The sequence below is a fragment of the Pholis gunnellus genome (genome assembly GCF_910591455.1).
Source record: "Pholis gunnellus genome assembly, chromosome: 8".
In the NCBI taxonomy this organism is placed as follows: domain Eukaryota; kingdom Metazoa; phylum Chordata; class Actinopteri; order Perciformes; family Pholidae; genus Pholis; species Pholis gunnellus.
In genome coordinates, this window is record NC_136534.1 from 12,578,563 (window position 1) to 12,593,001 (window position 14,439).

Here is a 14,439-nt window from a genome sequence, read left to right on the forward strand (position 1 = left end):
ACACAAGTTCTCAAAAATTCAATTCAAAACACCCAGTTCATTCGCAAAGTTAATGGTGAAATCAAAAGCATGTGTATATATTGTATTCTTTTTATTATATTTCTATTGATCTTTTTGCCTCCAGACAGTTCTCTCTCTCTCAATGCCGAAAAGAGACTTAAACTTGACTTGTGCCAAACTCTGAACAGATGAAGGTTGGTCATTGTTGTTATTCAGCGACAAATTACAAGGTATAGTTACTTAACATAACAGAATCAAACTGATTGATCTTAACTGTTAAATACTTCACACAGACTGAATAAAGGCAACAATGTGTGTGCAAATACACTCATCTTCTGCACGCAAACCATCCAAACCACCAGTCCCCTGATCATTTGTATTTAATGTCAGTTATACTGTCCATCATGATTGGCATTAATACTTCAAAAAGCTCATCTACTCATCTCCACCTGACCTTTTCATAATTAAATGGTCAATCACTGCCATTAATCCTCTTTACTCCCTCTGTCCTTTAACTCTCTCTCCTCTCACTCCTCTTGTGTGTTCAAAAGTGTGTCTGAGTTCTTAAGAGAGGTGCTGAGTATCAGCAAACTTTGCAATAAAAACAATACTAGATGAAGCAATAAAAGGCTATAAAATGGCTCTATATGTGTATGTTGTCTCGGTCTCCCAATTTCTATCTAAACCAAAACCCTCAGACCACATCGATGCCTCCTCCTTCTGTTTTTCTTCTATTTTTCTTTTATTTACAGAGCTGTCAGTGGTGACAAACGATAGAGTGCTTGGCCTGTAAAGTGTTGTGTTGTCAGATATCTGCCAGTGATACATCTGTTTCTACACTGTCCTCTGATCACACTGGGCAAGACTGGAATTACAGCAGCTAGCCAGGCATGAAGTAAGACAAAGGACAGAGCAAAGGAGAAGCCGACGGGGGATGAGATAAAGGAGGGGCTGGGTGGGCGGGGGAAGACAAAAAGGGAGGGCAGATAAAAGGGCACAGAGAGAGAGAGAGAAAGAATGGGGAGAAAAGGTAGACAAAAGAGGTCAGATGGGGAAGGGCAGGTAAGAAAGGAGGATGATAAAAAAAAAGAAAAAAGAAACATGTCAGTGGATCTTGGGTTCAAAAGCCCATCATCAATCAGCCATCTATCCCTGTTTGTGTGAGAAGTGATCCATATCCGTTTTGATTGGGCCTCCTGTCTGGCTACAGTTGTCTCGCCGACACTTAAGAAGGGAAACCATAAGAGAAAACAAAAGTATGAGTGCATCTCTCCATGTTAGAGAATTCAAAGCGTTGGAGCAAAATATAATAGGAGACCTTCTCTCCCTGCTCTTTTGAGGCTGCAGGTAATGTATGAGGAGATTGTGATATTATGTCTGGGTTATTATGAACAGCAAGAGCTATAAAACCCTCTAATCTGTGAAACATTACAGTCAATTCCTAAGAAATAAATTTGGGCAATCAAATGCATTATAGAAAATATACAATGGATTTTGAATGGGTCTCACTGGCTTTTATCGTCAATGAAACTCATTCATGGGCCATTCATACATCCATTCCTGAATACATAAGACACTCATGAACCTTGAAAATAGAGTGAGGGTCTCACACAACTGCATTACTACAGCTGAAGAAGTCAGCTGCTAATCATTGAACAAGGCCAATCACATATTAGATAACTAATGTGTGACTCTATTACTGTACAATTGAGGATTAAAAGTAACACTACTTCACATACTGGAGGTCAGACATCTCAACACACCAGTGGCGGGCCGTCAGGGCCTGCAAAGCCTTCTCTGCTGGCCTAAACAGAATCACAAAGTATAGCTATTTTATCATTTATAATTTTTCTTAAATACACTACATGTATCATAATTTATACAAATATTTTTCCCATTATCTTATTTTCTCATTGCACAGCTACTGTCTTCCTCAGTTGCTCTGCTTCCAGTGCAGCTTGTTTTAAGTAGAGCTTTTATCCAATCAGATGTCACCTCTGTGTCTCTAGGTAAGAAGAGAGGCCCCAGGCCACACACACACACACACACACACACACACACACACACACACACACACACACGGACACGGACACATTTATTCACACTTCCTTAATCTGAACATTCTGTACAAGCAGAGTCAGAGATTAGCACAATTACTCGTGTGGGGCTTGAAATTCATCAATTTCAAAAGACACACATACTCACTCACATATATACATTACAGTATATATACAGGGATAAGACTATTACAGCTGCAGCTATATCAAATCAATCATTCGCCAAGCCAGAGGCTCACTAATACCTTAATATATAAATGCACAGAGAAAAGCCAAATCCTAGAATATCATCTTCAACACCTTGAATCCTCTACATGCGTACACTCATATGAGGAGGTACTGATGGTGGGGAAAACAGACTGTGAAGTCTTAAAGAAGGCAGCCTCCTTTACATACCGTTTATAAAATGGGTATAGAGAAAATACCTATGAATAGAAGTTGGTATCGAAGGAGAATGAGTGGCTGTCTATCCTCTTTGAACCTCCACAGTGCCTTTGAGCAAAGCCCTCATACAGATACAGTAGCAGTTATGTTGCCAACCAAGAGACCGGGATTAGCGGGCCGCTCCCAGATGTGAAATGGTGAGCAAATATGATGCAAATGGCTTCCTAAAATAAGCAGGTTTTAACCTAATCTTTCACAATGGATAAACATGACTAAGAAAACTGAATCCACTGTCCAACACTCTCTGGCACTGACAAGAGATTTGTTAGCTTACTGTGGTGTTTGACCCAAGGGTTATAGGACAGAGGATACAAAGCGAGCTAGCCATTTACAGTAAAAACTTTAAAAAGGCATTAAAGCCATGGGGTTTCTTGTTTTCTAGCAGTTGCATCCACACCGATATATCTGCCAGAGGCTCAGGGTTAAAGAGGCTGAAAGCTATCTTTCTTTTTATTTGAGGGCTGTGGGGGATTTAGACCCAGTGTGGGGCCCTGATGGGGTCTCGGAGAAGAAGTTGAGGTTTAAGAGTGAAAAGTTTTGTAATGCAAGCCTCAGTCTTGAAAGCCAGAGAAAATACTGATCTATCTCTAAATAGACCAGAGGAGTAAGATGTAAGAAAGGAGGTTTAGGCACAGGGTATGTGGCTCAGTACAGTAGTTGTATAGCTTAGTATCAAGATTCACAAGGGAGGGGAAAATATCGAAACTAAAGCATGAATAAAAAAGTCAATAAGCAGGACAGGAACTACTGTTCAAATCTTCCTGAAGTATCTTATAAATAAATAATATATGATTTATGTCACTTTAATAATAAAAAAAGAATAAGCTGTGTGGGTGTCACTGGTGGAAATAAGGACAAACTGAAGAATAGGCATAATGTGTGAGCACTGAAGAGGATTAATTCTACGCTGAGGCAGTGTATGAGCATGTATGTGATGTGAGAGACAAAGCTCGTGTGGGTGAGAGACAAAGAAAATAGGGGAGAGGGAGACATTGTGATTCTGTGAGCATTAGCCTAACCTTGTGAGAGCTTGCTGCCCCCTCATTCCCTTTGTGTGGGGAAGATGAAATGTCATGGTTTATTTTCTGTTCTGCTGTAGACCACAGGCACACACACACACACGCACACTGCCTTGTCAGCTAAAACACCACCCGTTTCCACCTGTTAAACTATAAGACAGTAACGTAGATGTAGGTGTATACGAGGTTAAAACAGAAGATGAAAAACAGGGGCTAAAAAATGAGGAATGCTCAGAGGAAAAGACGGAAAACAACGTAAAGGGAGAAGAAGAGAGGACAAGTTAAAGGAAAACAAAGAGGCCATAAAGTGAGGAAGGCGAGAACAGTGGGAGGTTGGCAAGAGAGTAGAGGAGATGGGGGAGAGGCAAGAAGAAGAAAGAGGAGTAAGAAGGGAAAGGAAGGGATAAGTGCGATCAAATGATAGTGTGTTCAGCTCTGAAGCTGATAACAAAGCTCAAGGACACAATTACTCTGAACACTGAGCCATGACCGAGACTAGGAGAGTTAAAGTCCTCTGAACAACCAGCATTACCTGTAAAGCCACATCAACGCTTAGAGGTTACTGACATTCACCTTGTGTGTACTCGCACAGCTGGATGATTTTACAAGAGCTTTATAACAGATTCACAACCCCAAACTGCTTGTTATGCATCCTAATCCCACATTAAAGTTAATCCTCTCTGCAGTATGTGACATTTTCAAGTAGTGTCCTGAAATAGGGGAAAACTGGCATTTTCATAGAGATATTCCACATTTCTTTAAGTTTACTTCTCAAAATAGTTTCTTGTAAAATGAGGTTTAAAGTTAATTCTTGACCTTAGAAATAATAATAATAATAATAATAATAATAATAATAATAATAATAATAATAATAAGTTGTCAAAACAATCTTACCACAAGTTCTATTAGTAGCCAATTTGGAGTTTCGATTGGATCAGACAATCTTTGTCAACAAATAGTCGGCCCAGTTGTAATACAATTTTGCACAAGTGAGCGAACGCTCCAGATAAGCTGCTAATAAACTTTGCGGTGAGATTGTTTCGTCAACTGCTGCTTCCAAAGTTAATAATTACGTGTCAATCTCAAGCCAACATGGAATGAGAAGGGCTCTGAAAAAACATACACAACTCCACGACAAATGGGCAAACTCTATCTGCTGAGGAAGAACGTGCGATACGATCAAAAGCTCCAGAACAGCTACTAATGCCACTCGAGAGATTAATTTGTAATTCGGTAAATTTCTGAATTGACCTCTTTTGTGAACTACTATTACATCACACACTGCTCTGACCTGTCTTGGTGTTTCCTCCCTTGTATCTGATCCTCTGGATAGCTTCCAACAGCGCTTCCTTGTTGCCATGGGAACTCAGCTGGAATTCTGTCCGGGCATCGTCGCTGAACTGAGCGATGGCCACCTGCAGCGAGGCGGAGACGGACAGACAGAAAGATACAGCGAAATAAGTTCAGTTCAAGCGGCAACCTCCAGTGTTGACAAATGAATATAACGCCCAAGTGTCAAAAACTGCAGTTCTTCTAATGGCCACTTGAAGCTGGCTCCAAAAGTGAGTCAATCCCCATAGACCCCCATGGTAAAATGCCCAATTATACAGCAGAAATAAACATGTTTACAGCCTGGTGCCTTCATGATAACTCTACGGGGGTGAGTTTTTATAATACTATCCCGTTATATTGAAGGTTGATAATAAGTAAGGGCGTGGCCACTATGAGTTACAGGTGGGTTTAGACTCACGGCGCTAGCTTCAGTTATCATCTGCTCACACTAACAGTTACATTAGCACTGAATTGCATGTGCAGGTTCAATTGCACTTCCTCCAACATGAAAACAAGAAGGTACAAAGCTGATGTGGCAGTATGTGAATACTATGAAGCCAAATGTCTGCGCTTAGAGTCTAAAAACCTATTCATACCTCATTATCTCCTAACATTTCTGCATCTATGCTCTCTCTCTATCTATAAATATATATATATATATATCTGTGCTAGAATCAATCTAATTGGCTCACTCTAAGAGTGGAGAACAACTATCACTACTTCCAGACTGCTAATGGTGCTGTTGTTGGCTGAGGGCGGACTACATTTACCAGCCAACTCTCTCTTTACTGTAGAGCCAACTCTCTCACATTACAGCCAGCGTTCTGCTCTTGGTAGCCTACTGCCAGAGGGTTATGGGGCACACCAAGGGTAGCAAACTGCGTAACATAAGACATTACGCAAATGAAAGAAAAAGGTTTAGCAAGCAAGCACCTCTACAGTGTGACAAATGAACCAGCTGAGCTCTGCTGACAGTGTGGGGGAGCCATGCAGTCAAGAAGCACAAAGAAATTAGTTCACAATGAGAATAGAGAATTACTGCCTCAAGTTCGAGCCTGGTATTATGAACCTGATACATGAGAAACGCTCTGAGGCAATGAGGATGGTAATATTCACTCTACATTCAAAGTATTGCTGATGGTGGATTATATACTAAGAATCAAGTTGATAGATATTAGTCAATGCTGCCTTGAACCATCTGAACTGTTTTAAGCTTTTAATGCATCTAGACTTAATCACCATTCCTCCAAGGAAAGTAATGTTTTCTGGCACAAAGCACAATGGCAGAAGATGAGCAAGAGTTAATCAAATACTACGCAGCACCTAAAAAGAAAGTCTTTCCAGAAAGTAAAGATTGACTCACTGAGGGTTTAAAGTTCCTCCTCACTTCTTTAAACTTTTCTATAGATACCAGGCTGTGGTCATGCTGATTTGTCAGGGGACAGCCAAAGAAAATTCTGTGAAATTCTGCTCCAAAGCATCCTTCCAGAATCAATTCATGCCAACAGCAGCAGCCTTCCTCAAACAATAAATGAGCCATGAGTCCACATGGGTCAAAAGGACAAACTCAGGTTGGTTAAGATTCCATTATCTATTTCATTATTTTCTGTTACGTGCATCATTTCTATATCTGTTTACAGAGAAAAGATGTACTAGCTCACAGGTTACAGAAAGCTTGAGAGAGTCATCCGTGACGTTAAATCACTCTCCATCCTTTCATTATGGACGTACAGAATCCTGTCTCCATTATTCCATTATCCCCTGAATCAAAGTCTGTTTTACAAAATATATTACAACTTTTTTCTCCCTTTCTATTCTGTAGAGTAGTTGAAAGTGAAATGGGTTGCATAATATGAAATATGGGGAACAGACGACGAGGCAGTTGGGTAGCATCGGGGAAATATGTGAATTTTATTATACGTTAGACACTTTGTTGTGCTTGCAAAACACCACGAAATATTACAAAGCCCAGCTAAAATTGCAGAGGTTTGTAATTTTCTTTTTAGAGGGAATTCACACAAAAATACATTCTAATATGAGCAAATATATATTTCTCACAACCTTCTCTCTTCTGTCAATGGGTTCTTTACCCACAGACTACACTATGACATATAATGTCTTTATTTCATCATTTCTATGGTTTTTAAGTGTGGTTACTTTTGGCTAGATTCCCAGAATCTACTGTACATTCAATTTCCTGTGAGCATGCATTTTTCAGAAGGAAAGTGCTATAACAAAGAATGAATTATTACGAGTGAACAAAAATTAAAAGCAGGCACATTTGGATTCCTGTTGGATAACTTATGGTACTGTAGTGAAAATTACTGTATTGACAGTTTATATACAGACATTTAGACTAGGCACCAGAAACAACTAGTGATACATGTGAATAGCAGCACTCCAAGGAGATTCTCAGCAGCATTATTTAGACCCAGATGGTCAAGATTGAATTCTAACTATCTTAATTTTTTGAAATGATGCATTTGGGGAAAGGGAGGCAAATTACAAGTAAAACTTGTTCATCACTGTTTCACTCTTGTGTAATAAATGACGTAGCTGTGGTCACGTGACTGACCTGGGTACCGTCTGGTCCAATCAGATCCAGTGACCCCATGGTGCTGTACAGGAAACGTGTGATCTTCATGAAGTTGTCGTCTCCGATGGACCAGGAACCATCGACCAGGAATGCCAGGTCAGCCTTGGCCTCCTTACACACTAGACGGACAGACAGCAAGACAGGTGGACAGGAGACGTATATAGATTTAGTCAGCACATATTTTGTCCCTGAATTTAAAAAAAGTAACTTCATAAAGAATGAAGGTCTGCAGAGGACAAAGCATAACTTGAATGTTAACTGACTGCCTAATATATTCAAACTCTGAGTAAATATGCATAGTATGAAGCACTGCAAATGTACATCCGCTGCAAAAGGGTAAATATCCAAAGGCTGGGTCCTCAGATTAATTTGCCCACTATAGAGTTTCTAAGCCTAAAAGTGTAGTGCACACTCTAAAATTCAGACTTTAAAACCACAAAATTGTGCTATATCCAATGTGTTTGTCTATTTCATCTCCGTCTGTAAGCTGCTCATTCATATTCCTGGTCCGGCGGTGAGTCTACTTATTCTTCGCAGGTTTCCATATGGTTCCCAGTAGCCTTATCTTTACTGCAGTAAAGGTGTTTGTTGGTTTTAACAACTTTTCAAACTCCAGTTCTTCGTTACATTCCAAAGTGCGTTCATGAAGATGTCAGCCTCAATGAAAGCCAGGGGAAAACCTTCAATGCTGCTTGTAAGGAAAGGTTTTAAATCTAACCGCAACAAAATAAAAGAGGAGAGATGAATGAAAAACGTCTGCTTTACTGTTGTTACTGCTTTTTGTTAGAGACAAATGCTATTATCGTATATTTTTTACGAATTTCATAAGTGAAGATCTCATGCTTGTCAGAAATGTCAAGATAAAGGTCAGCTGGAGAGAGTTTTGATTACACATTGTTATGTGGCTGATTCTGATAAAAGCTGTGATTTTACTGAAACTCTGTCTTTAGTCTCAATTCTCATCACCATTATTTCTCTCTATCTCTGCTTTTATACAGGATATTTTTCTTACTACTTTCTCTCTGCTGCTACCACAGTGTCTTTCCCATTATGTGTCTCTGTTTCTGTCTATTCCCCTCTGCTTTCTGTCTGCAGATCTCTGCCTGTTCTTCTGCCCCGTTTCCTTCTCTTCCTCTTGCTGTTCTTACTACCTTTGCTTTCTCTTTCCCCTGCCATTGTGCTGTCCCAAGTAACAGACCTGCCATTAGCAATTATGGACAGGGGGACAAAACGTTCAAGATCGGGACTTCATCCACACCCACTCTAGCAAAACCACCGCCACTTCCACCCTTTGCTCTGAATCCTAGCACCTCAACTTTACCACGTTCATCTTCACCTGTCATGCCTGGTGTTTCTTCACACTTTTTTGGGCCAGAAAATGTGACCATTGCTTCTGCTCCTTTAAATGTATTGTTCCCTCTGTACCCTGGCCCCTTGATTTTGACTTAGCAATTCAGAAGAGCAAGTTGCTGCACATGTGTGTTTTGCACATTTTACATTTTGACCGCATCTTATTTTTAAATTACTGCAGAAGGCGGGGAATCAGATAGCAAGTTGAAATGAGCTATAGTGATAACAATACATTTATTTATCATAAATACATATAACTTGTACTGTCAGTAATAAAAGTAAGTAAGTCAATTGTTGTACATGATTCCCTAAAAGCCGGCTGGGAAAGGTTGCCTGACACTGCAGACGGAGGCATCGGTCTGATAAAGGTCAGAGACTTAGACAGAAACACTAACAGACGGGCTCAGCAGGTGTGTCGGTTCATGTCTGTGGAGTTTGCTGTGCTCTTTTTACTGAGCCCATCAGACAGGACAGAGGAGTATCTTCTGGGTATGAGGTGGAGGGTCGCACTATGAACTTGTAACCTCTTCTGTTCCTAATCAGTGTGCTTTTTGGACTGAATGCAGTGGTGTTTGGGGGAGAAACTGAAACTGCACCGAAGCGGAAGCTCGCTGGGAGCGCTCAGGTTAGCTTTGCTGAGCCTGAGGTATTAAGCTAATAAACCAGAATTAGAGTAGCATTACTTTATTTTGGCATGAGCTGCAGCCCACAGTGGTCGGTGTATAGTTCACACAATAAAGTCATTGTGGAGTATAGTTAAAGTCTAGTAGACTTCCCGTGTGAGACATTCAAGTATTCTCTTTTTATTTTTCCTTGTTTAGTTATAGTGCCCCCAAAGTTACTTCCAGGTCACCGTTGATATTTTGAAACACAGTTCACAGCTGCGTAATCAGTACAGACAGAGTGGCATAATGCTGTTTTAAACCTGTGTTTCCTGTTTCAAAATCATGCCAGAGCTGTAAAGCTTGCATTGGCAATTGTAGTATCTATGATTGTTTTAAATTTAAGAGCAAGACAACTGCTCTGTATACTTGGTTACAATCTGTTTCTTAAAATTGTACAGCATTTCTGTTGACGACACATATGCAGTATGACAGCTGTGATAGTTTACAAATTTGGCTACATGGCTTTGTATGATTTTAACTAAAATGCATTTCAAGAGCTGATGAACTATTGTGTCGGGTCACTACAGTTACCATACAAAGTAAACTATTGTACAACACTAGAATAATAATACGAGTGTGTGTTTTTTGTGTTAGGCTTCCTGCTCACCTTCTTTAGCAGGTGGGATGGTGGGAGGGGGCTCTGTGGTGGGGAGTTCAGTCGGAGCTTGAGTGGGCGCTGGCACTGGACACACACAAACAGATACACAAACACACACATGGGGAAACAAGACAAGGTCATCGATCCTGATGGCAGTGAGACGTGGCACCATCATCAGGTTTATGTTCCCGACCACACACACACGTGCGCGCACGCACACCCGCACGCTCGAGCAAACGCACACACAAACACACACACAGCAGTAGCCTGATTCTATCGAACTGAAAGTTTCCTAATACTCTTCCTTCCTCCGACAGCTGAGTTCTGGACTTCTGAAAGATTTGAAGTGCAATATTTAGAATCTATATGTGTACATAAGCGATCCAGCTCCAGTATTTTACTTTCTTTCCATCACTGGGATACAGCAATCAGACTTTATCTTTCTCCTTTCCTTCTATATATCTCTTTTTCCTTCCCTATATAAGCTGGGGAAAGTAGGAGTGTATTTATCAGTCTAGTATCTGTCTGACCAAAGGGTATTTTTTTAAGAGTCAAAACAGCCCCCAGGTTAACGTCTGTCTCAGTGCCAAAGCCAATTACTTTGCAGAAAGCAATGAATTCTGTCAAACCAGGGTACAGCAAGTAAATCATCTTGGAAACATCCGTGACTGGCCACAGAAGGGTCACATACTTCATGAAAGTAGATCAAACTACCTCAACAAATGTTTCTTCAGCTTCAACGGTAACTTTCTGGTGACAGAAAGTGACAATTGGTAGATTATTTGTTTGATTCAATCATCATCTTACCAATGTATCTGTGGGCAGTATTTGAAGGTAACAAAGTACATTTACAAGTATTGTTCTTGAGTAATTTTGAGGTACCTTTTTCTTACTTAGAATTTATATTTCATGCTACTTCCTCAACTACATTTGTCTGCAAGCTATGATTACTCTGCAGACATATAAAGATGCGATAGTCTAATAAAATATACTGTATTGTTCTAACATAAACTACCTTACAGTATATGAAGAAGTTAAAGCTAGCTCTGCTCCAAAATTCAGTTTACATATCAATGCATCAGTAATTACTAATTAATAAAAAAAACAATATAAAACCTATATAATAATTTAGCAATCTGAAAGGAACTATTTTGCATAGTTCACTTTTGTTACATTTTTCTCTCGATTAAGCATCTGAATTCTACACTTGTCTATGACCCGTTGCTGAAATCAAATTGTAGCTCTTCTTGTTGAATTTAGTTCACCGCTGTCAACTCAGAATCTGTGAATCAACATCAGTCGGAGAATCTGTGCGTGTGTGTATGCATCTATCCATCAATCTATAACCCTGGTTGTGAGCTGAGCACTCCTGAAGCTGTGCGGTTCTCCTCAGCTCCTCAGCTGACCAATGAACTGCAACAGCAGCCTTTATGTGCTCAGAGAGAGAAAGGGAGCGAGAGGAAGACAGAGAGAGACCTACTACTGAAGACAGAGGAGAAAGCTGCAGAGGTGAGACAGATGTATGGCAGAAGGTGTCTACGGGGAGGGGGCAGATGGAAAGAGAGACGTAAAGAGAGATTGGAAGGATTATGGAGTAAATTAATTATGGGGAGAAAATTGAGAATGAATAAAGAAAGGAGTGAGTGACAGTGGACAAGAGATGTGTGGAATAAAAGGGTTGACTGTGATTCAAAAACGTCTTAAAAAAAAGAAACTCAAAACTTGAAGATTTTCCACTGCTTTTGTCCTGAGTGCAAAGGCAGACATTAGAACATTACGCATGGACAGTAACCAATGTATAAAACATTTGTAACATACGCGTCATGTCAGTGATGGAAACAGAAGGTCCTTCCATTTCCTGCATCTGGGTGTGAATACTGATCTGGTACTGGCTGCTGGGAGTGAGGTCATAGAAGCACTGTCGGGATGCACCACCTCCCAGGCTCACTTCCTGTCTCTGACCATCTGCAAGCAAAGAACAAAAATAAATACTTTTAATGAACCAAGAGTCATAAAATCCAAACAAGCTGAAATCGCTCTAAAGCTCCTGTTTCACATTTACTGTATTTGCAGAGTACATTTTATATTTTTCAGCCATTTTCTGCATCAAGTCTGAGAGCTGCTAAGTATCACTTTCTTTCATGGTTTGATACTAAGCAGCTTTATTGGAGCAGACAGGTAATTTTAATTCAAGGTTAACTGCCAAAGCACATCAGGTCACCTGGAAATTCATAGTTGATGTGAAAATCTTGACTTCAGCTTTATTTATTACAAAACTTTACAACAAACCAGGTTGAAAACGACTGCAATACATCAAACTATCCAATATCTGGCAGATATATAACAGATGAATGCACCAAAGAAAAGGTTAACTTCAACAATTAAAAAAAACTAGATAACTATGTAGTTTAAAATCGCTGTAGGAAAACCTCATTATATCCCATGAAAAATGAAAAGATTCACATTTATGGATTCCTTTCCTTTTGTCAATTTATTTTGCATTGCAGACGGCAAACACTTTTGCAACACATGAGTGTTTGTTTTAAAAAAGCCATATATGGGACAAACTTGAAACTAGGAGTACACATACACATGCACCAATAGCTGCCATTTGTCAGTTTCATTAGTCTAATTCTATTTCCTAACGTGTCTTTCATCTTGGGGAGGGACGAAATCTCTCTTCCTCCACACAGGTACCAAGCCATAGATAACAAAGTTTCGGGAAACTGCTGTCACACAGAGTGTGTACTTTTCCATCTGAGAAGGTGTTTAAGCAGCTGGTTGGCTCTGCATGGATTAAACAAAATCTCTAAACTCCAGCTAGAATATCCAGTCGCTGCTCAGGCAGAAGGGAGGGAGAGACAGAGATAAATAGAAAAATAAGGGAGGGAAGGAAGTCGAAAGAGACAAGTCTTTCTCCTTCTTCCTGTCTTTTTTCTGACAGTAAAAGGCAATGAAATGTGGACAAGCGTCACTTACTGTTTCCTTCAAGTAGAAATTGTTTTATTCATATTGCTAATCTCTACATTCACCAGGCAACACTCACTTTTATTTTAATCAACACTAACTTCCAATCATCTACTGAAGCTCTGTCAGGCAAATCCATTTTAAAGCAGAGCAGGTTTGTGTCACTAGTATTCAAACTTGCTGTGAAGTGACTGAAATGCTCAACTGATGATCTGAGTGACAAAGTTAATTGATTTTCTTTTTGAAGACTATCTAGAGCTATACGTCTACGGTACGAGACAGACTTATTTTAAAGGATTTATTTGACGTTTGGGAACTATTTGCATTTTTGATGAAGGCTAGATTAGAAGATCGATAACACTCTGATACCAGTGATCTTAGAAGCTAGAGCCAGAAGATGATTAGCTTAGCTTAGTGTAAAGACTGAAAGCAGTGGGAAGTAGCTGGCTCTGTCCAAAAGGACACTAAATTTGACTAATTAACCTTATATCTAGTTTTATAGGGTTAGTTACATGATATAACTATTTCACGGCTGGCTGCAGGTAACTTCCTAGATTAAGCTAAAATCACCTCTTAGCTCTAGCTTCATACTTTATGTTAGCACACAGGCATGAGAGTAAATCAAATCATAAATCAGCATAATCCCCAAAATGTAACTAGTCTTTCTTTGGAAGGAACACTTCAATTGCGAGAAACGAGCAGGGACGTTTGTTATTTTCGACCTAGAAATGACCCACAGGAATAATTGTGCCACAGAAATAATAGAGAAATATCCCTTTCTACAACATTATCCTATTTATTTTCCAGAGCTGTCTGTGACATGATCTGCACCAACACAGTGGTCTCATTGAAATGAATGAGGAAGGCCAATATTTTTGCCACAGACCACCTATCATTGTGAAAACCTCAGCTACTGAACATTGATGCAGGTGGTACAATGTCAATATCAACTGAAAGCAGAAAACATACATCCTGTATTGCATTGAAGTATTTGTGTACGCGTAAAGCCTATCGACTCTGCATCGGTTTCTGCTTCCTGTGACCCTTTGATACATGCTGACATTCAAAAAATAAACAGACGCAATACATTTCTTTTCATGGACAAAATTAACCAATAAAAAGAATGAGCAGAAATACACCAAGTAAAACTTTCCCAGAGAACCAAGAATCTACATATTTGCAACAGATGGCTGCATAATGCAAACAAACATTGTGAAGACTGCTATACAGGAAAGAATATCTTTATGTCTCTGTTGAAACAGTGACAGCATTCTTTATATTTTATATAAACCCCTGCTGTACAACCAACTGCCCTCTGTTGACAAATAAAAATAAAACTTGAACACGAAGGTATTCACTGTAAGTGGACCAGCGCCAAAATACTCTCTTGCCGACAGGACATGGTTGGTTT

The 14,439-nt window shown here is 39.7% G+C and overlaps 1 protein-coding gene across 1 annotated transcript in view; it reads right to left on the reverse strand.

Annotated features, from left to right (window-relative positions):
* The window catches only part of col14a1a (collagen, type XIV, alpha 1a), a 118,239-nt gene that overhangs the window by 48,197 nt on the left and 55,603 nt on the right, over positions 1-14,439 (reverse strand). Inside the window, exons 24-27 of the mRNA XM_079164983.1 lie at positions 11,880-12,026; positions 10,071-10,145; positions 7,428-7,567; positions 4,812-4,935 (exon numbers count right to left, since the gene is read on the reverse strand). Coding sequence (XP_079021109.1) covers positions 4,812-4,935; positions 7,428-7,567; positions 10,071-10,145; positions 11,880-12,026 — 486 coding nt within the window. The remainder of the gene's footprint in view (positions 1-4,811; positions 4,936-7,427; positions 7,568-10,070; positions 10,146-11,879; positions 12,027-14,439) is intronic.